Source organism: Myodes glareolus, chromosome 25 (assembly GCF_982192425.1).
Source record: "Myodes glareolus chromosome 25, mMyoGla1.1, whole genome shotgun sequence".
Classification (NCBI taxonomy): domain Eukaryota; kingdom Metazoa; phylum Chordata; class Mammalia; order Rodentia; family Cricetidae; genus Myodes; species Myodes glareolus.
Genome location: NC_142050.1, coordinates 1,088,441 through 1,111,657, shown reverse-complemented (window position 1 = coordinate 1,111,657; position 23,217 = coordinate 1,088,441). Strand labels below are relative to the sequence as shown.

At 37.4% G+C, this 23,217-nt stretch overlaps 2 protein-coding genes across 8 annotated transcripts in view; one reads left to right on the top strand and one right to left on the bottom strand.

The window, feature by feature from the left end:
- Positions 1-11,307, bottom strand: part of Ankib1 (ankyrin repeat and IBR domain containing 1) — a 119,526-nt gene extending 108,219 nt beyond the window's left edge. For all 4 annotated transcript variants that reach the window (XM_048436478.3, XM_048436487.3, XM_085683711.2 and 1 more), the window contains exon 1: positions 11,172-11,307. The gene's annotated coding sequence lies outside the window, so the exon portion shown is untranslated. The remainder of the gene's footprint in view (positions 1-11,171) is intronic.
- A 367-nt stretch (positions 11,308-11,674) lies between these two features.
- Positions 11,675-23,217, top strand: part of Krit1 (KRIT1 ankyrin repeat containing) — a 41,432-nt gene continuing 29,889 nt past the window's right edge. For 2 of the 4 annotated variants that reach the window (XM_048436451.3, XM_048436438.3), the window contains exons 1-8: positions 11,675-12,147; positions 14,647-14,750; positions 15,981-16,140; positions 18,660-18,752; positions 20,443-20,572; positions 21,111-21,354; positions 21,522-21,637; positions 21,831-21,974. In XM_048436451.3, the coding sequence (XP_048292408.3) occupies positions 14,649-14,750; positions 15,981-16,140; positions 18,660-18,752; positions 20,443-20,572; positions 21,111-21,354; positions 21,522-21,637; positions 21,831-21,974 (989 nt within the window). In that variant the 5' untranslated portion in view covers positions 11,675-12,147; positions 14,647-14,648. Of the gene's footprint in view, positions 12,148-14,600; positions 14,751-15,980; positions 16,141-18,659; positions 18,753-20,442; positions 20,573-21,110; positions 21,355-21,521; positions 21,638-21,830; positions 21,975-23,217 lie in introns of all 4 variants that reach the window. The other 2 variants (XM_048436446.3, XM_085683714.2) reach the window with 2 other exon arrangements.

Genomic DNA, 23,217 nt, shown 5'->3' with positions numbered 1-23,217 from the left:
ATGCTTGCAGGCCAGAAGAGGGAGCCAGATCTCATTACAGATGGTTGTGAGCCACCATGTGGTTGCCGGGAATTGAACTCATGACCTCTGGAAGAGCAGCCAGTGCTCTTAACCACTGAGCCATCTCTCCAGTTCCCCACAATTGTTTTTTAAATGAGAAAAACAGAACAATGAAATATTCAAAGTAAAGATTTAGATGTAATTTTCAAGCTGACTTTTCAGAAGAAAGCTATATTTTTTAGATATATAAGCTCATAGAAGAATGTACTTTTGGACCACCTACCATGTGTCAGGCTATATTAGATAAAATATATATATATATCTAATATATATATATATATTAGATAAAAATCATGCAGAACAAAACAGCTAAATCACAGGTACACGAATGGAGTTTTACATTTTACACACGGTAACAGAAAGTGTCATTTCTGAATTATCAAACCAGGAAAGGGAGAATGTCGCAATGCTTAAGAGTAATCAGGGAAAACTTACCAAGTGACAACTGAGTAAAGAGCTAAAGGAGGCAGTCAGGCACCTCCACAGGTAAAAATACTCCAGCACAAAGAACAGCTGTGGATGGATGTTCAAGCACAGAAAGGGGCTGGACCGTGATGAGGAGAATAGGAGCAGCTAAGTTCTTGGAGGGTTAAATTACTTCGTTTTTATTCTGGGTGAAAAGGAAAGGCACTGGTGGCTGTTTGCAAGGAGGGAATGACCTGTAACATTTAACCTGGCTGGTTGATTGGAAATGGGGGGAAACCAAGAAGCAGGAGTCCATTTATGAAGTATTTGTAGTAATCCAAGTAAAAGCTGATAGTAGGTAGCTTGAACGGAGAAAGTAGCAGTCATGATGCAGAGCACTTACTCCAACTTGGGACATACTCTGGAAGTAAGGACAGACAGAATGTGCCAACAACTTGGAAGTGGAGTAAGAGTGGGAAGAATGACTCAACAGCTCTTTGTCAAAGCACCTGGAAGGATGGAGTAATGAAGGTGGAAGACTGTAGGCAGTATGGTTTAAATGAGAAGTGGGAGAGCTACTTATATCTGACATGCTTGTTAGATAGTACATACACAAATATTCAGATAGACCCGAAGAGAAAAGTCTAGACTAAAGATTTAACCATTTGCAATATTGTTAAATATAGCAATATAAGAGTTAAATTGCTCTTATAAAATATTATATAAGATGGCTTACTTCTCATTTATAGTTTTCTAATTTAAAAAGCTAAGATTTTCTCTTAACTGTCTAGTAAACTTTATTCATTATTTAATACACATGTTAAATGAGAGACAGGAAATCAATTATAGAGACAGAAATATATAAAACCCAAGAAAAAGTATTAAGGTATGGATAGGGAAAGTATACAAAGCATCAAAACAAAGTCATTGTGAGTTTTGGGTTACAAAGTGGAGCACTGACATGTGCTATGTTTAATAAAGGTCCTTAATGCGTAACTGATGCTGCCTAGATCCAAAAGTAAAACCCACTGGATGGACAGGTCTCTTTAAGTCATATTCTGGCCAGCAGACAAGTGTTCTTCCAAGTAGATGGACCTATTCTCTGTTCCTCAACTCCAACATGATGCACACAATACTACATTAATCTGCCTATGTCCATGAGGAACAGGAAAAGAAACTGCTTGTTAAAAGAACACTGGCTCCTCACTTGGGTCCAGAAGGTAACTAAAAAGAATCAGTAGAAAACCCTAGCATCTCTGTCTTCATTTTGTACCTGCCTCTTTCTTTCCGTCTGTAGACATATTAATCATTTAAAGACTGTCTAAAACTAATAGCTGATAAAAAGTGGATTTGTTATACATTTCTCTAAGCAGCCTCATTCCCTTCCAAGGCTGAAAGCACAAAGAGTAATTAAAGTATTTTATGTCAATGTATATGAAGTCCTGTTCCACCTCAGTCTGCCCTCGCTGTCCTAAACATATAGACTAAACCTTGGACTATACGAACAGTGAAGCCTTACAGGTCACCCCAGGATAAAAACAGAGGCTGCTTCTCACTAGCAACAGGAAGTGTCTTCTCAAATGATAAAGACTTCTCCAGAGTCCCTTACAGAAATGGGACAGACACATATAACCCACTAGAGTAGTTTGGCCAAGAATACTGCTCTTACAGAGGACCTGAGAATGGTTACCAGCACTCACATTGGGCAGGTCACAACCACCTCTAACTCCAGCTCCAGGGTATTTGATCCTCTTTTCTTGCATCTAAAGATACCTGCATACATGCATAAATTTAAAAAAAATCATTTTTAAAAATAAAATAAAATTTTATTCATCAGAGTTCCTCATCTAAGAGACAAAACAGAGAAATGAATCGAGAATGTTTTTAAATTCTCAAAGTGATTATCTATAACTAGTAATATTTTAGAGACATAGGGAGAATTTAATTTCATACACCAAGTAACAGAAATCTTAGCAGCACCTGGGAACTTATTAAGAAAAAACTTTCAGACCGCCACCCAGATACCCAGAATCAGAAACTCAGAAGTGGGGCCCAGCGTTTTGTGTATTAATAGGCTATCTAGATGATACTATGATACATGGCCAACTTGCAGAATTCTAGCTTAGAGCACTGAAGGCTCAGTTTTCTGAAGGAGCCAAATCAAAAAGGACTGTTGGACTATATAATCCTTGAACATTGGAATCTTATTTTCCACCTTCTCTTGCCTCATATATTCGACATTTAACACATGGAATTTTTTGATTAGTTAAGAAAAATCAGATGTTCCCACTTCCTGAGTTACCCTACTTCTCACCATTATATGATATCAAATCATCAGTCTAATCTTTACTTTCCTTCGTATTCACCCATATTATATATAAAGATGTTTTCCACTCAGAATATCATGTCATATGTTTTAGTATTAAATCTGTGGATGCCATGTCAAATCATGTTTGGGGAAAACGTTTAATGTACCATGCCAACATTAGTCCCATACCGGGCACAACTCTTTTCAGAAGGAGAGAGAACCTGAGCTGAAATAACTATTCTATTTCAATGATTTGAGATATTTACTTAAATGATTAGTTAGGAAATTATCTTTATTTTTACAATTGTTTTGGGGAATTAAACATCATCAAAACTACAAATGCCTGCCTTAAGTATTGGCAATAGTGTACTCCCTTTTCTTATTCCTTATTCTGAACATCGACTATGGCAGGGGAAAGAAGAATCTTAACATTAGTGACTGCAACTCAACTGTCTGATGGCATGGCAAGTCTTATCAGTTCAGTATTACATTCCTCAGAAACTAACTAAACAATAGCCGCCTCGTTCATGTAATGTGGCAGTTTCCTTTCAAATTATACTCCATCCCACATAGAGAGTGTCGTACAAAATCAAGAGTAGAATTCGTTGAAACTTTGTCCCAAGCTGAAAATTATTTTAATTGAATTATAATCTTATTTTACAAGATTTCTGAGGTAGAAGCAACATACAGATTATATGGGGCCAAGAGGAAGGCAGAACAGAATACACAGAAAGAACATGGGTTTGAATATAGGACTTAATAAGATCAAGTATTTTTCAAAAACTTCTAAAATTACATGTATGTGCACAAACGGGTTTTGAAGTTATATACACTGTCAGAAATTGGTTTTCTCCTTCCACCATGTAATTCCTGAGGAATGAATTCCTGTTAGGAGGCCAGGCAGCAAGTGCTATCTAACCAGCCCTGAGCTGAAGTCTTAATTCAAGCTCACTTTATAAGACAGGACATGGTCTGTCTCTGTTATGCTCTGTTTGGCTCAGCACCACACCAGGATGGCCTGGCCCCATTCACGCCACAGTACTATTATACTATCTTATATTGTTGATATCTAAACTATATTATAACAAAAAATCCTTGCGAATAAGCTTATATTTACACACACATTCATTATTCAATATACACAAGAATTATCTTAATATATCAGACTAACTTCCATTCTTTCATATAACCAGATTAACTTTATCAAATAACAAACATGATCTTGCCCAGTTCCGTTTTAGAATATTATAAAGGCAACTTGCTCTAAAGAAAATTCCCTGCGAGCACTTTAAAAATCATTTTCACTATTAGGACTCTGGATCATAGCTACCCAAACCTTCATTAAGTTATAGGTTGTCTAATTTGATCATGGGGTGAGCTTACCACCTAAAACTATACTTCAGTGTTTATCTGCTTGCCTGGTTATGTGTAAACTCCTGGAGAAGAAGAGTCATATCACACTCAAGGTTAGTTCCTTTGTTTTCATGGTGCTCAAGGTTAAACTTAGGGCTCTGCAGTTGCTGGGTAAGTGCTCTGCCCCTGAGCCTTGTTCAGTTTTTTTTATTATTTATATTTATTATTGTGTGTGTGTGTGAATGTCATATGTATATCAGTGATAATGGTGCCAGAAACGAATATAGGATTTTTAAAAATTTATTTATTTCATGTGCACTGGTGTTTTGCCTGTATATGTATCTGTATGAGGGTGTAAATCCTGGAAACAGAGTTACAGACAGTTTTGAGCTGCCATGTGGGTGCTGGGAATTGAACCTAGGTCCTCTGAAAAGGCTACCAGCGCTGTTAACCACTGAATCATCTCTCCAAGGCCAGGCTTATTCAGTTTTATAATCACTGCATACTATAGTTGCACATAAATTTTTAATCAACATTATTTATTGTGTACAATGATAAATTTCTGTGCTCTCAAAATATCAGTTTCCAATTTGATGATAATATGATAACCATGTTTATATCTCTGTTTATAAATAACTTAGTGTGGGGTGGGGCATGAAAACCTTTTAGGTATGACAATTCAAGAGATTATAGAAAAAAGTTCTGAGTTCCTAATTTAAATGTAATTTTATGTCACATGAAGCCAAATCTGAATTATTTTCTAAAAGAACAGAAAAAAACTTGCTATGGGAATGTAAAGAGGGCACGGCTCTTTGGTCTTGGCTCCATTCTAGAGATAACTACATAGGACACTGTTAACACACCCTGAGGCATGGATGATGAGAGAATAAAAAGGAAGAAGGTGCTACTCAGTCTGGAATGTCACCTTAAGACCACAGGTGATAAGACAGGACGACTAACCAGAAAGACAAGTGAGCATGTATTATTGACAGACGTGTGGTCACACTGCCACAGACAGCCTACATCTAACTTCTCACTACATAGAAAACATCTTATTTTTTGTTTTGTGAAGTTAGGAATATAACTCAACCTTGGCTATACAATAAATTTAATTCCAGTCTGGAAAATGACTCAGAAACAAAGCAAAACAAAATAAAAAAGAGGTACGTATATGAGTGTGTATTTATGTGTGGGTGCACACACAAACCAACTATCCTAACCATGCTCAGTAAAAGCACACGGAAGCATTCACACTCTAGCAGCAAAGAGGATGAGGTCCCAAGTCTTTGTTAGAAACACCTATCATCTTTACAAACCAAAACGCAAAAGCAGGCTCCTTGTAGAAACGGCTGATTTCAGTGGCAGAGCAAGTAAAGCACAAGATGAATCAGGAACAATTTATTCTGCCAGAAAGGAAATGCACAGGGAACCAGATAGGAGCATGATCAAGGGACATAGCAGCCAGTTTAAAGATGTTCCCCCTGACTAAACTGGGGATATCTGAAATAGCACAATAAGTGAGATAAGTAACAATTCACAACCTCTCACATAAAGTCAACACCATTTCATCTCTACTTTTAGCTTAATAAAAAGCAAGAAAAGAGAAGCAGTTTTCAATAAAACATCAACTTATACATGCAGAGAGAAAATGGAAATAAATAATAATCGCTAATAATCATAAAAGTGGTTAATTTAGGTAGGAGTCATCAATGACACTAAGGTCAGCAAGTGAAGGTTTGATAAGAACTAAGATAATGGCACAATTTTGGAGTTTATTTCCACAATTATATCTTGTTACATTCATTGCTAGACACGGTTTGGTACTGAGTGCTTCTGGATGAAATTCACTAAGAAGGGTATGACATCTTTTCTTGATATTCCTGCCAGTAAAGTATCACTTGCCTGGGGGACATGAAGAAATAGTTCACAGTTCTAGGATGAGGATTATGCTAGAAAATGTAGGCTTACAAATAGCATAAAATATTTCAGAGTAACTCTAACCAAACAAGTGGAAGACTTGTTTGATAAGAACTTTAAATCTTTGAAGAAAGAAATTGAAGAAGACACCAGAAAGTAGAAAGATACCCCATGCTCTTGGATGGGCAGAATTAACATAGTAAAAACGGAAATCTTACCAAAAACAATCTACAGATTCAATGCAATGCCCATCAAAATCCCAGCAAAATTCTTCACAGACCTCGAAAGAACAGTACTCAACTTCGTATGGAAAAGAAAAGACCCAGGATAGCCAAAACAATCCTGTGCAATAAAAGAACTTTTGGAGGTATCACAATCCCTGACTTCAAACTCTACTAGAGAGCTAGAGTACTGAAAACAACACCTGGTATTGGCATAAGAACAGACAATGGAACCGAAAAGAAAAGCCAGATATCAATCCACACATCTTCGAACACCTGATCTTCGATAAAGAAGCAAAAAACATCAAATGGAAAAAAGAAAGCATCTTTAACAAGTGGTGCTGGCATAACTGGATATCAACATGTAGAAGAATGAAAATAGACCCATATCTATCACCATGCACAAAACTCAAGTCCAAATGGATCAAAGACCTCAACATAAAGCCAGCCACACTGAACCTTATAGAAGAGAAAGTGGGAAATATACTTGGACGCATTGGCACAGGAGACCACTTCCTAAATATAACACCAGCAACACAGACAATGAGAGAAACAATTAATAAATGTGACCTCCTGAAACTGAAAAGTTTCTGTAAAGCAAAAGACTCAGTCAACAAGACAAAACGACAGCCTACAGAATGGGAAAAGATCTTCACTAACCAGGGGTCTAATCTCCAAAATATACAAAGAACTCAAAAAATTGGACACCAAAAGATCACATAATCCAATTTAAAAAAATGGAGTACAGACCTAAACAGAGAACTCTCAACAGAGGAATCTAAAATGGCTGAAAGACACTTAAGGAAATGTTCAACATCCTTAGTCATCAGGGAAATGCAAATCAAAACAACTCTGAGACTCCATCTTATACCTGTAAGAATGGTCAAAATACTGATGACAACTTATGCTGGAGAGGTTGTGAGGAAAAGAATGCAACCTGGTGGGAATGCAAACTGGTATAACCTCTTTGGATGTCAGTGTGGCAATTTCTCAGAAAATTAGGAAACAACCTTCCTTGAGACCCAGCAATACCACTTTTGGGTATATATCCAAAGGATGCTCAATCATGCCATAAGGACATGTGCTCAACTATGTTCATAGCAGCTTTGTTTGTCATAGGCAGAACCTGGAAAGAACCTAAATGCCCCTTTACCTAAAAATGGATAAGGAAAATGTGGTACATTTACATAATGGAGTACTACACAGCAGAAAAAAATAACGACATCTTGAATTTTGCAGGAAAATGGAAGGAACTAGAAAACATTACTTTGAGTGAGGTAACCCAGACAAAGAAAGACAATTATCAAATGTACTCACTCATAGGTGGTTTTAAACATAAAGCAAAGAAAGCCAGCCTACAAACCACAATCCCAGAGAACTTAGACAACAATGAGGACACTAAGAGAGACTTTCATAGATCTAATCTACATGGGAAGTAGAAAGTAGAAAAAGACAAGATCTCCTGAGTAAATTGGGAGCATGGGAACCTTGGGTGAGGGTTGAAGGGGGGAAGGAGAGAGGCAGGGAGGGGAGGAGAGAAAAATGTAGAGCTCAATAAATACCAATAAAAAAATTTCTTTAAAAAAAGAGAGAAAATGTAGGCTTATACTTTACAAAACTGTCAAAGACATGGAATATGAGGAAACTGAGGCTAAGAATGTCTGAAAAAAATTAACATAGTATATATTCTTGAAGGGGCAGTATGAGGATTGTATAACAGGGCTTTGTTTTTAGAAACCAGACACTGTAGTGTTTCAGAGTAAAGACACACATGTTTGAAGCTTCCTCAAAATGCTGCAAAAGACTTATAAAACTGTATGTGTTGAATGTATATATTAATGCATGGAGAATGAAATGGTAAGCAATTAAAGAAATTAGCAGAACATTAACAGTGAACAAAATCCAAATGAAGACATACGATTGCAGATCTTTGTGTTGCTAGCATCTTAAGAATCTGAAATGACTTCTAATTCAAGTACTCTGAAATCATTTCAAAATTATTGTTAAAATTTTGAAAGATGTAATGTAGAATACCTGGTGGTAGAAAAGAATGGGATCCAGCTATCATTGTCTGAGACCAAAACCAGATGAAAACTTTGGTTTAAAGCATTTATATACCTGCCTTTACCATAATGAATGGATGCATCAACAAGGCAATACTTTTATACCTTTAGGGTACTAAAGACATCTAAATAGGCTTTTCCTTCATGAATTTTAAGTAGATATTTTACAGCTCAATGATAAAGAGAATCTTGATTTGTTCATCTTTATAGGCCAAGCATCAACACACTTTTGTAGTTTTGTCTCTGTTACATTGTTGTGTAGGAATTTTAATTCCACCATCATTCCAATCAGAAAAATACAGTACTCTTGACTATTACCAAAGACTTTTACAAGTGAAAGAGAAAGATTATGGGTGTCAAGTCAAAGTGTGTGTGTGTGTGTGTGTGTGTGTGTGTGTGTGTCTGTGTGTCTGTGTGTGTAAGAAAAAGACAGAAAACAGAAAAAGTAGCAAGTATTGCTCTTTTTTAAAAATTCAAGAATTATTAATGGTATGATCTATAATCTCAAAAGCAGAAAAGATTGAAGGACATTGGCCAAAAGAAGAGCAAGCTGTTAACAGATTTTGATTCTTAAAAACAAACAAAATGTGTATAATACAAAAAAAGCTTTGGGAGAAAAGTATTAATAGTAGAAAATTATGCTTCTGAAAGTTAGGGGGTTCAAGAAACCATAAGATTGGACTGTATCAAAATGCTGCTAAACCCTAAATCCCACTAATCAAGTCTGAATGAGTATTTTCATCTCAGAACAAAAACTCTCCAATGCCTTTAGATATAATCACAGTCAAACATCTAGATTGAGAAAGTCAGTGAGAAAAGGAATCTTGATATATGTACCCTGGAGTGTCAGAACATAAATCCTGATCCCCCCACACAGCTCAGTAAAAGTTGAATGAAACGAAGAAATAAAATAAGCAGGAAAGTGAAGTATCTAGCATGGAGAAAGGAAAAAGCAGTTTGAAGAAAATAAACTGAAAAGTCCAAATATCACTGTTCCCCAAGTTAGATCATTTTGTAAAGTAGGATACCTAAGCATTTTTAGGATAATGCAGAGAAACTCCTGACAATACTGAACACTCAGAATGTTTTTTGACAATATGTGCCATATAAAACTCATTATTTGAAACACTTAAGAATTTAACCTAAATGATATATGCAACCTCAAAGGGGGGAAAAACTATTAAACGCACTGAGAAAAAATTTTCCACTAATGGAGAACAAGAGACACTTAATTCATACTTCTTCCATCAACTGTATCTACTCATTTACGAAAAATACCTTTATCTTTTACCTACAGGTAAGCTGTATAAATATATGCACTTCACTTTCACTAGTGAACACACCCAGGAAAAGAAGAGGAAAGGCAATCAACACTCTCAGAAGTGAGGAGTCCCACAGGAGCTTGAAAGAGAGGTCAACAAAACTGTCTCCAGACCATAGCATGCACCCGTGTACAGCCCTCACTTTCTAAGACTACATGCATGATTGCACGACACTTTCGTAAATTAGGTATTCTCAGAGCTGTGAGAAAGGGAACAAATAAATGAAATAGGAAAATGTTGTTCTATTTTTCCCTCTTTGCCCCAAAGATAATCGAAATCAGTAGACTTTTAAATAAGGATTGTTCTGTGTAACTGCCCATTCCCCCATTAAAATACTCAGGTCTTATTCAGAAGCTGATCGTACAGAAAACAGAAGACACCCCTTCAACAATGCACTCCAGTCTGCAGTGTCGGCTTCCGCACCAAGCAAAGTCAATTTCCAGAAAGACCGCTGGACTACATCTTCTGAGCCCGCTTCAAACTAAGGCCTGTGAAGTGTAGTTACAGAATCAACTGCTAAAAGAATTGTTTTGGGGGAAGGGTGACCAAACATACTTATTGTTCTTAAAGAAATAATAGTTTCCAAGAAAAATGTTACCAATGCTACCATCCTGCCTTAGAGTAGTTTACAGAATAATGACAAAACCTGCAGCCTACAGAGCACCAGTATTTTGAGATTACCATTTGCTTTCTACAATGCCTTGAAAAGTAGTAAATACATGAAGACACATGACAGCTATTGTCCAGTCACTGACAGTATTAAAAGTATATTTTAACCTAATTTCTGGAAAGTTCTGCAAAAGCAGACTAAAAAATCAAACTAAAATTTAATGGGAAAAAGTCTAGTAATCAAAACAGTAAGAAATTAGCAGTATCTAAAGTATACTAAAATTTCAAACGTTTTCACATTCGTTCTTCAGATATACTAGTAAAGCTTTCCTGCAATGGGTCGTCGCAGTAGATTTTTCAAGAATGGAGCTTTTGAGAATAAATCCTCTTCAGGAGCTGCTTCATTAGGGCTCTAGCTCCAATTTCCTCTGACTCCAACCTCAATGTAAAAACAGTTCCCACAAACAGGGGCAGGAATGAGAGTACAGAAGGAACGTCCATTCTTTTGTTTGGATGGCAAAACCAACAAACAACGGTGCCATCTGCACCTACCTATCCCCACCCATGACAGTTCTGCAGAGCACTTTTAACCTCTTAGCTCCTCGGTACGTCAGGTCTGTGGAGTTGGAGGAAACCAAGGCTTTTCACATCTCAACCCCAGGCTGCTCCGGGTTCTAAAGAAAATGAAGGAGGGCACGAATCTTGTGAGGACAGAGGGACAAGTCGATATGTAGACATGTATGGAGGATGGGGCCCGCCGTGCAAACCGCGAGGCTTGTAAATACGTGAGCGTACCTGTTAAGGGATAGGGACAGAAGGGACGACGGGCACATTCGCAAGAGACACGGAAGGGCGTGAACTCGGCAGCTTTAGACAGCCTCGGACAAAGCCGAGCCGCGAAGCAGAGACTTACGGTTACTTCTCCCGGTGGGAACCGGGGTCGCGCGGATCGCACAGGTCTGCAGGTCTTCTCTGCCGCGGCCACCTGCCTCTCGCGCCGAGCCGGTGACCTCGGGTCCACTCCGCGCCCTGCCCACCCGCCGCCAGCGGCTCAGCCGGAGGAGGGTGCGCGCCGGAGGCCACGGGAAGCGCCGCGCGAGCCCGACGCCGGGCGAGCACACACCCTCTCCAGCTGCGCCGCCGCGCTCAGGGTGTGGAGGAGGGGGCGGGGGCGCCGGCCTCGGCCGCTCGGTCAAGTCCAGAGCATGGTCGTGCCGTGGATGCGCGCGCAGCCGTGGACGCCGACCTCCGCCAGCACCGCGAGTGCCCAGGGGCCGGTTGTCCGCTCCAGACAGCGGCGGCCGCCGCAAGAAGTGGCACGGACCGGCACGAACGGCGGCACCCGCAGACCGACCCGGAAGCTTTTCCGCCGCAAACTTTAAGCAGGCTGGGGCAGGGGGCGGGGCGTAACCCCGGAAGTTTTTTCCTGGCGCCGGTAGCGGCGACAAGGCAAGCCGAGGCCTTAGGTGTCCCGAGTCTGTGGGAGAGGTTGAATCAGACTGCGGCCGAGGGAAGGAAAGGACAGGTGGAGGGCAGGTATCCAGACCCGAACTCTCGGGGCGGCGACTTCTGCTGACGACCGAGGGGCTTCCTGCTACAGGAAGTTGGTTCGAGCCCCTTGTCCTCCTAGAAAGGCAGAAGAAATGAGAAAACGGTGACGGCTCCTCAATGCACCGGTTGCCGCCCCACCCTATGTCTTGGATGTAGCGGATCCTTAAGGAGATGACCGCTCGCTCGGGTAGTCTTCTGGGTTTCCTTCGCGGAATCGAGAGGCACAATCCAGACTCCAGCTAGTGAAAACGGGTGAGACACCGAACCTCTCCAACTAGGTTCTGCAGGCAAGGAGTATTTCTCCGAGCAGTTAGCAAGACTCCAAGGTCGTCTTTTGGGTAAGAGCCTTTGGAGCAAAGCAGCTTGCTTTTTCCCCCAGTAGTGGAAGGTTGGTGGGTGGTGTCAGGGGTCAGCTTCCCAGGCAAAGTCTTATCTTTGTAGGGAAAGTGATGACCAGCATGTTGATTGTGGGTCCTTTCTTCTTTCCGAGTTCTTCGTTTATGGTTTTTGCCTCGCTTGCTTTGCTGTCCCTGCCCCTTCCCCTGTGTTTGTAGCTTCAACCAGAACCCCTTTATGGGGATGGCCTACCTCAAGATATCAACTCCATTCCTCTCCCACTCTCTCAGAAAACTTACATGTCCTTACTGTTTGTATTCCGTCAGACCAGCTGACCCACAAAGGGTCACTAAATGTGGGCACTAAATGACAATTGTCGGCCTCTCCTTTCTCAATCATAATGATAAACAAAAATGCCCCTACGTATTTCTAAAACGATCTCAGAAACCTCTCCCAGTTAGGAACCATCACTTACATAAGTCCTCATTATTTAGGCAGCATATCACTTACGCCTGAGCATTTTCTCCAGTGCACTGAGCCATATGGCATAGTAACAATGCCTTTTGTGTTTCTGCTGCACCTGCCTCACCTTCATGACTAGTGTAGCTTTTGCCGATTTCTTCCTTCCTTCCTTCCTTCCTTCCTTCCTTCCTTCCTTCCTTTCTTTCTTTCTTTCTTTCTTTCTTTTTGTGATTGAGTTTGAGCTGGAGTAGTTGCAATAATCGTAGCTTTTGCTGTTTTCCTGGCTTCAACCTTTGTTTCCTTTTATGTCACTGGAAGATTATTTTAAATGCTCCAGTACAAGTACTTCTTGAAAACCAATTTAAAGAATATTTGGGGAATATGTTAATAGTGAACGATTTAAAATATATGATGAGTATTAATTAATGAAATACTTCGTTAATAGGTGTTTTCTTATCATGAGTTGATTGAAACAAGAATTAGTTAACTTTAAATTCTGTGTAGAAAGTGAACAGCTACTTCATTTCTTCTTTAGGTGATTTATAGAAAGCATTGTTTTCTGCAATTGCCATGTATTTTGTACTGTGTCTCTACAATACAATGCCTTTTAAAGAATATTACAGTCTTTAAGGCATCCATATATCTTATTATTTATACTTTATTATGTATGCCTTAGTCATTGTTGATTGGAGATGAAAATAATTGCTGGACAGGAATTTTTTAGAAAAGCCTCTTTTTCACTTTCTGTAAGCAGCTCTTCTGCATGTAGTGGCTTTTTAGGATGATCTTATTAAAATGATTGAACTGAAAAAAAAATCCCTTGAACTATAGAATTGGAACAAATCTTTCCTCAAAACTTTGAGCAAAATGAAATGTTTTCATTCTAGTGTCTCATCGACAGTTCATAGAAAAACCTTAGTTTCTGTGGTACAAAATCAATGAAAACTTTTGTTATTGAATACTTTAACTTTAGGAAAATGAGTTAGGCTATCAAGGTGACATCCATTGCATCTGAGAGAAGAGAGTAAACGTGTATCCTCTCAAGTAACATTTTCAACCCTTTTTGGAAAATGCTTCTTTTCTCTTCTGAGAGTTGAAGCAGTAAGGGACTCATTAAATATGAAAGGACCATTTTAATGCCTAAAGGGCCTTTAAAAAAATTAAAGGAAGCTCATGCCAGTGTGACTAGAAAAGAAACCTCTTTGGTTGATTTCTTTTAGAAATTTACTAGCATATCACTGACTGGAACATTTAAAAGCCAAAGGATAAAGATACTCAATCCAAGAGAAGCTTTTTAGTGTAGCTGTGAACAAGTAATAGTTCTGGTCAAGGAGAACATTCAGCAGTCAAGTATATAGCTGAAATTCAATTACTTTTTCCAAAATTGCCCAGTGGAGACTTAAAAAATAATTTTGGGGGGTTAGGGAGGATTACATACATTGACACAGTGAATATATTTAAAAGAAAAATTGTGGATTACCTAGGGAAATTGATAAAAGAAATGGAAAAGTTTTGTTTTTGTTTTTTTTTTTTTAACTGACCAAATGGTTCCAATCTGTGATGGGCATCTCCAAAGAAAGTTATAAACTTAAGTTGGGGCATCCAGATGTCTAAATCAAATGTTTTCTTGCTCAAAGTTCTGGAGTGTTAGTAGGTATAAAGCAGCTACTTCCAACTTCCAAGCTCAACATTTATTTGTATACTTTAAGGAAAATAAAGTACAACATTATTCCGAACCACTAATTTGAATCATTATTTACTTTATAAAATATTTTATAATTATGCCACCCTTTTAAGCCCCAAAGACAGATTCTTGATTCTTGATGATGAAGACAAAATTAAAGTCATCTTTGGCTTGCCTTTTAGGTATTATATGTTATAAGTTATAAAAAAAATCAACATTTTACAATTGTTTTGCAAAGTGAATATTTAAAAAACAAAAGTTGTTGAACTGGGTGTAATGCTATGTATATATATTTTACTTTGCCACCAGTTATGTCATTTACTCTTCCAAGGACCTTTTTGTTTGTTTTATAAAGCAATGGGAAATCCAGAAAACATAGAAGATGCCTATGTTGCGGTTATCCGTCCAAAGAATACTGCCAGTCTCAACTCTCGGGAATATAGAGCTAAGTCCTATGAAGTGAGAAAATTTAATAACATTTGATTCCTACCATTGAATGTCATTCTGTACTGTTATTTATATATAAAGTTTTATGACCACATGCTGCAATTATTATTAGTGAGCTAGTTAGTCTAGGTCTCTACCCAATTGTATTTTTTTCTGTTGCATACCTTTGAATTTGGCATTCATTTACATGTGTAGATTAGTAAATAAAAGTTACTTGTGGGACTGAGATATAGATCTGTTTATACATTCTTGGCTAGCATGCATAAAAAACTGAGTTTGATTCCCGGCACTGCGTAAAATCAAGCATGGTGGACCTTGACTACATAGGTTACTTGAAGCCAGCCTGGGCTGCATGAGACCCTTTCTTACAAATGAAAGGACGAGAGAAGGAAAAACAAAGTCATGAGTTGTTTTGTTGTTGTTGTTGGTGGTGGTGGTGGTGGTGGTGGTGGTGGTAATAATATTCCCCCCTCCCCACCCTACCCCACCCCTGAAACAGGGTTTCTCTGTGTATAGCCCTGACTGTCCTGGAACTCACTCGATAAACCAGGCTGGCCTTAAACTCAGAGATCTACCTACGTCTGCCTCCTGAGTGCTAGGATTAAAAGTGTGCACCACTATGCCTGGCTCATGATTTTCTTAAGCTTATCTATTTAGGTATTTATATAATTTATGGATTAACTCAAAAATAAAAACTTAATGAAAATCAGTTCAATCTGACTTTTAATATAAAGATTGATAATTGGTTATTTTCAGATTATTTTTAACAATTCATTGAAAAATATATTTTACCTTAAATCATTTGACAGCTTTACACAATCAAATAACTTTTCTGTAGTTGTATATAGATTATTATTAGTAAATGTGTAATTGCGGCAATTATATATCTGTGTTACAGTTGTATGTTACATATATAAATGCAATTGAATTGTTTTTTTTCCTGTATTATAGCCTAATTTCTTTAATATTTGGCTTAAAGTGCTTTTGTAAGATTATCTGTAACCATTTCCTGATTTCAGTTGCACTATAGATTGACTTGGGAAACTATTTGCACTAGGATTCCATTCCTTATGCATTCTGATTGAATAGGTCCAGAGAGGAGACTAGGATTGGTATTATTTTAAAGCTTCATAGATTATTCAGTAGTATGCACCTAGGGTTGAGAAAGACTGTCAGATTGTAATAGTATTCTAGGGCAAGTGAATTTTAAACTTTCTATTAATGCCGTTTTTCTCATCTAAGATTTTATTGCATGAAGTTCCCATTGAAGGACAGAAAAGAAAGAGAAAGAAAGTTTTGCTGGAAACTAAACTACAAGACAGCAGTGAAATAGCACAAGACATATTGGATTATGTAGTAGAAACTACCAAACCAATCTCTCCTGTAAACCAGGGGATCAGAGGTAGGACGTTTTCTCTCTCTCTACACCTAACAGTTTGTTTTCAAGAGTTAAAAAGAAAAAAATGTGGGGGTTTTGGGTGAAAGGGTTGTTTTGTTTAGTTGGTTTTGTTCACTGTGTAACCCTAACTGGCCTGTAACTAATTATGTAAACCAGACTGGCCTTGAACTTGCAGAGTTCTGCTTCTGCTCCTGAGTGCTGACTTGTGCTGCAGTGCCAGACTCTGAAAAATATTTTTTAAAATATTTTAAAAACCAATTTCTTTCTATTTCCCTTTCCATTTGAAAAAGTAGGAAAACCTCGGGAAGTTGTTAAAATATGTCCAAATCCTTGAAGAAGTAACTTCAGTGTAATTTTGTCAATTTTTATTAGCAAGGATTGACTGTACAAAATAGATTTAATTATAGAATTTTCCAATGTATGTTATGTACTTTATCATATTCACTGTTGCAGTTCAGTCCCCATCTACCCTGCACTGGTCCTCTACAGAGAGACTGCAGGTTGCTTTTGCCAATAGTATGGTTTTCTAGATGATTATCTTTGAGCTATTATTTTTATTTCTACCAGACAGAAGAAACTAACTATAAGCCTCTCTCTATGACTTAGTGAAATATAATATTCATGGATTAATTAGCCATAAAAACCCTTTAAGCTACCAAGGTCATACAGTTTTCTTCTTATTTTAATCATAGGAAGAAAATTCTTTTCAAAAAACCAAACTGAAAAGTATTAACTTGGGCCAGGTTGTGGTGGTGCAAGCCTTTGATCCCAGCAGTCTGGAAGCATAGACAGGTCTGTGAGTTCAAGACAAGCTTGGTCTACAGAGTGAGTTTCAGAACAGACAGAGCTACACAGAGCTACCCTGTCTCAAAAAACTAAATTAATAATAATAATAAAAGGAAATAAAAAATAAAAAGAAAGAAAAAAGTATGAACTCTAAAAGATAGAGCCCATTTAAAATGTTAGATAATGTATAGCCTGTGAAAGTTATTGAAAAGTAATAACCTATTTTTTGGCCTCATAAGAAACAGAGAGCTGTCAGAAGGTACAACTTTTATAAACTGTATATATGTTATGATTTAAAAAGGAAAGTATTCAGAGCTGGATAAATGGCTCAGTGGTTAAGATCACTGGCTGCTCTTAAAGAAAACTCAGATTGAATTTCCAGCATCCACATGGTGGCCCACAGCTCATAGGAATTTTCTAGTACATTAAAATATGGCCCTGAATCTATTAGTTGGTTGTCTATATGTTGATTCTTTAGTATCAAAATTTTACCACCATTTTTTTAATTAAAAACTTTGTGTGTTGTGTATGCATGTCTGCCCATATGCTCATTTGTGTGTGTGAGTGTAGGTCATAGTTACACCACGACTCAAGTGTGAAGGTGCTAGGGAAACCTTATATGTCTCTGTTCTTGCTTTCCACCTTGTTTGATAATGGATTTCTCAATTGCTTCAGCTGAGTACACCATGCTAGTTGGTCCTCAAACCTCTAGGACGTCTCCTATCCACATCTCCCATCTTGCTGTGGGGCACTGGAATTATAGACACACACTAATGTGCCCATATTTATCTGCGTTCTCTGAGCAGTCTCACACTTGTGCAGCAAATAATTTACAAACTGAGTCATCTCCCCAACTGCCAGAATGATCAGTTTTTATTAGTGCATATAATATAATATAGTATAATATAATAAAATATAACATAACAACCTTTTAAAATGTTTGGGTTTCTTTTCTAAATCTTTATTTTCTTTGGTCTTTTTGTATATGTTTTAAGTTTTTATTAACACTAATTTATTATTAAAATATATATTAATGTTATCTTATATATTTAATATAAGTTAATATTTTATATTTATTTATGTGATGCAAGAGATCAAACTTAGACCCTTGGTCCTGTTGGACAAGTGTTATATCAATGAGGGGCATCTCCAACCCCTAAAAACTTGTTTTCTAATCCTAAAGACAATTTGTCAGATTTAAGTGTCTATTATTTTCAGTCAGGTATGATGGCTTGCAGCTGTAATCTTGAAACTTGAGAGACTAAGGCAGCAGAATCATGAGTTAAAGGCTAGCCTGAGCTATAATGAGGGAATCTTATTTTTTTCTTTAATTTAAAAAAAATTTTAATTTTACATACTAGCCCCAATTCCCCCTCCCTCCCTTTCTCCTGCCCCCCTTCCCATACCTCTTTGCCCCTCATTCACTCATCAGAGGGAGTAAGGCCTTCCTTGGGGAATCAACAAAGTCTGGTATACCAAGTTGAGGCAGTGCCAAGCCCCTCCCACCTGTATCAAGGCTGAACAAGTTTTGGCGGAATGGGCTCCAGAAAACCAGTTCATTCACCCAGGATAAGCCCTCATGGTCCCACTGCCTGCTAGGGGCCTCACCAAACAGATCAAGCTACACAACTGTCACCCACATTCAGAGGGCTTAGCAAACAAAATATCCCTTTACTTTCATCTTTGCTCTTTTTTCTTTTCTTTTTCTTTCTTTTTTTGCTTTTTTTTTTAATTAGGAAAACGAGTAGTACTAATGAAGAAATTTCCTCTGGATGGAGAGAAAGCAGGCAGAGAAGCAGCACTATTTATTGTTCCATCAGTTGTCAAAGGTAACCTGAATTTAGATTTTTAGGTATTTTGAATGTTAATTGATAATTTATTGACGTATTTAGGAATGTACGTTTATAGTTACTACTGTAATATTGTTGTACATATTTTTAAGTTAATGAAGAAAAATTATCATATATATTAATTTTAAAGTAATGTATAGGCTTCTTGGCTAATTCATAATGCTTTCATTTCCACTTTTAAGATGGAGATGTGAAGAGAGAAGGAGTAATCAAAATTAAAAGTATTCAGGTTAAGGAGCTAGAGATGGTTCAGCTGTTAAAAACAGACTGTGCTTCCAGAGGACTCGTGTTCAATTTCCATCATTCAAACAAGTGGGTCACAACCATCTGTAACTCCAGTACCAGGAGATCCAGCACTGTCTTCTGTCCTCTGAAGGCACAAGGCATGCTTGTGGTGGACAGACATACTTGCAGACAAAACTCACACTTAAAATTAAAAAGTGTTCTGGCTGGGCGGCCGTGGTGCTCACCTTTAATCCCAGCACTCAGGAGGTAGAGGCAGGCGGATATCTGTGAGTTCTAGGCCAGAACTAACTACTAAGTAAGTTCCAGTACAGCCAGGGCTACACAGAGAAACCCTGTTTGGGAAAAATGAAACTAAAGTATTCTGGTTAAAGCGTATTTTCAAAGGATATGCTATTACTAGGCTAAAAGTAGATACAACCTAACGAGGACAAGAAAATGTCTACTGTTGTTCTAAAATACTTTGCCCAGTAATATTGTTGATAATGTTTACAGAACATAGATGTAATATAAAATTTTTAATTGAACTTTAGACATCTTGGAGTAATAGAAAGGAATTTTGAGTTTCAGTGCGGATCCTGTAGCTATTTCATTTTGAGACTTTGGGCACATCTTTAAGATTTAAAATTTAACTGTATGTGAGTAGAGATGATATCATTCCATGCTTTTGCTTGATTTGTAGTATATAGAGAGTTCATTGAGGAACTTTGCAAACCGTAGAGTGTTTGCCTCATGTAAGTTAGTGATACTTATGATAAAAATTTAATGACCTATCAGAGACATCCATCAGCCTGCTGCTGCATTATTTTGTTGATCAGCTCTAGTATACAAGATACATTCTTCTAAGTGCTATAAAGTTTTTAAAAAATGTAACATTTTAAATGATGTTGGAAATCGTAATAGATTTTACAAGATTATTGAGAAAGAGATTATAAAGATTATAAATGCTGGGACCAGAAGAGTGGCTTAATGACGAAAAGTGCTTGCTATGCAATCCTGATGACCTGAGCTTGATCTGTGGAACCCACATAAAACAGCCCAAAATCCTCTGGATTCACAGCTCTCCTATTGTGACTTTGGGTGATGGAGATAAAATGAATGAACCAAAAACTCATGGGCCAGCTCTCCTGGAGTGTTGCACATAGCGGAGAACAAGACACACATTGTGTCAACAAGGTGGAAGACAAGAACCAGCTCCCAAAAGTTGTTCCCTGATCTACGTACAAACACAGTAAATAAAGATATAAAAATGCTCTATTCATCAAAGTAGACAAGTCACAGAGTTGCTTGTCACTTGAATCCAGGCCTTCTGATTGCAAATACAGAACAATTTCTGTTATATTCCACAAATTTTGAGAACATGCTCTACATTAAGAACACATATTTGTAAACTTTATGTAATGAATAATTTCTTTTTCTTTTTCAGATAATACTAAATATTCATATACTCCCGGATGCCCAATTTTTTACTGCTTACAAGATATTATGAGGGTTTGTAGTGAGTCTAGTACTCACTTTGCAACACTTACAGCAAGGATGTTAATAGCCTTGGATAAGTAAGAAACATATTAAGAATATTTTTAATCAATCATAATTGAAATTAGTCTGAGGCTCACTTGTGTGAAAATATTAATGAAAAATAATCTGTTGTCTCAAAAATGGTCAGTTTTTCAGCTATAAGGATGAAAAAAATCCCCCAACTAAGTTTGCCTTGACTACTTAGAGGATATTAATTTTATTTTTCCAAAATAATAAACACTTCTCAGTTTTCAGGATCAAGATTATTTTTTTTTCTTTTATAAAGTAGGCATAGTAGTTACTCTTGTCAGTGAACAGTTATAGTCTGTCTTCTGGGTAATATCACATCTCAGGAGGCCCAGTATAGAAGTACTTTATATTTTCTAAAGGTGTTTTATGATTATAATGGCATAGATATTTTAGAATAATTGCTGTGTCTATTGACAAAGCTTTTATTAAGTACTTAATACTAAACATATTTTAAAGCTGGACATAATATTAGAATATGTCACATGTCAGAGTTCTAGAGCAGTCTGCCTTTGTCACCTTCACGTTTGACTTTTTCCTCTCTGCCAGGTGGCTAGATGAACGTCATGCACAGTCTCACTTCATTCCAGCTTTATTCCGACCTTCTCCGCTTGAGCGGATAAAGACGAATGTTATAAACCCTGCATATGCTGCTGAGTCAGGTCAGACAGAAAACTCACTGCATATGGGCTATAGCACACTAGAAATCAAGAATAAAATGCTAGCCCTAGAGAAAGCAGACACCTGCATTTACAACCCTTTGTTTGGATCAGAGCTTCAGTACACAAACCGGGTAAGAGATTCAGTTGACTCTTACTTCAAAAGACATTTCGAATATAACAAAAACACATTGATTGTCATGGTAAACATTAAAATAGTACCAATGTTTTATTTATATATATGAAAATCAAGTATATGAGACTTTTAAGGAGTTTTTTTTAACTTTTTTTTCTTTTCTAGGTAGATAAAGTGGTAATAAATCCATACTTCGGTCTAGGAGCTCCAGACTACTCAAAAATCCAAATTCCCAAACAGGAAAAATGGCAGCGAAGCATGAGCAGTGTCATGGAAGACAAGTACTGTTTTGATTTTACTCTAACTGGCTCTCATAACTTGATGTTGAAATGTCTTTAGGCAGTAAGTCAGCAGTGTGGTCACGGGCTGGCAGCTGCACAGTGACAGGTCCTCTTCAGAACTGGGTCACTTCTGTTTTGACGTAATGTGAGTTTCCACAACGTTTATACTGTCTTAATTTCTTCTTATCATTAGAGAACGGCAATGGGTTGATGACTTTCCTTTGCATCGAAATGCCTGTGAAGGAGATTCCGAATTACTAAGCCATCTTCTCAATAAGGGATTTTCAGTCAACCAACTAGATAATGACCACTGGGCACCCATTCATTATGCATGCTGGTAAATAGATTATTTTTTTAGGAAAATTGAATTTATAATTATATTATTGTTTCTTATTAGAAAACGGTTCTCATTCCAAATAGCATCTATGCCATGTTTACCTTCTGAGCATTCTGTTCTGATGTTTTGATAACTGTGTATATGCTACTGTTCATAATTGCCAAATCTGCCACAAGTAAAGCACTAGCAGTCTTCTTAACCGTAGTAAGCCATACAGTAAAATGACCAGTAGTCAGTAAATGTTAGTGCAAACTGTGATATTGCCTCTTCATGGTACTATTATTTTGTATTACATTGGTTTATTCTTACTGTAAAATTGACATTTGTTAAGTACATGGGATTTGACCTTATATCATGATGGAAAATTATCCATTAGGTGCATGGTGTGAAAGACACATTGAATAAAAAGTACAAAAAGAAGAAGAAAAAGGAGGAGGAGGAAGAGGAGGAGGACGAGAACGAGGAGGAGAAGAAGAAGGAGGAGGAAATTATCCATTTAGATCTTTCAGAATCTAAGTCTAACAAATCCTTTTTCAGAGATTCTTAGAATCATTACCTTCTATTTTACCAGATTGAAGCATATTTGGAGTTGTTCTTTGTGTTCGTTCCCAGTATACCTCTTGGCACTGTTACTCTTCTCACACAGTAGTGATGCTTAGCTGAACTGAGTTTTTATTTCACGGCAGCAATGAACTGTTAGAGATTATTGTCTCAAAAAGACATAGTCATTTCATTTTTTATGAGATTGCTTTTAATGTACTATTTTAAATGATCTTAACTTTTTAAAAAGAATACTGCATTATTTTCTTCCTATTAATGTCCAGAGTGTTTTAGTTGTGTCACACTGACCTTATCTATAAGTGGATCCCAGTGGTTAGGGTTGAGAAGCAGCCTGGTGTGCACAAAGCCCCAGGTCCAGTCACCAGCTGCAGAAGTGACTTAGACCATTCCAGAGTGCTTTCCAATTCAAACTTTCATTTATCTGATTCTAATATTTGTATCAAGCTGTTTAATGGTTATTTTAATATACATCCTTTTTCTATTTCTCTGAGAATGTTTCTGTTTATCTATAAATATGCTCTTGTTAGGTAATGTAGTTCAGTGGCAGAGCATTTGATCAGTGTACATGAGGTCCAGGGTTTGATCCCCAGTAGCATGGGGGAGAACCGTCAAGCTTTTATATTTATATTTATAAAGCTACCCTAAATAATCTTTAAATGATCTAGTATATTTTCCCTCACAT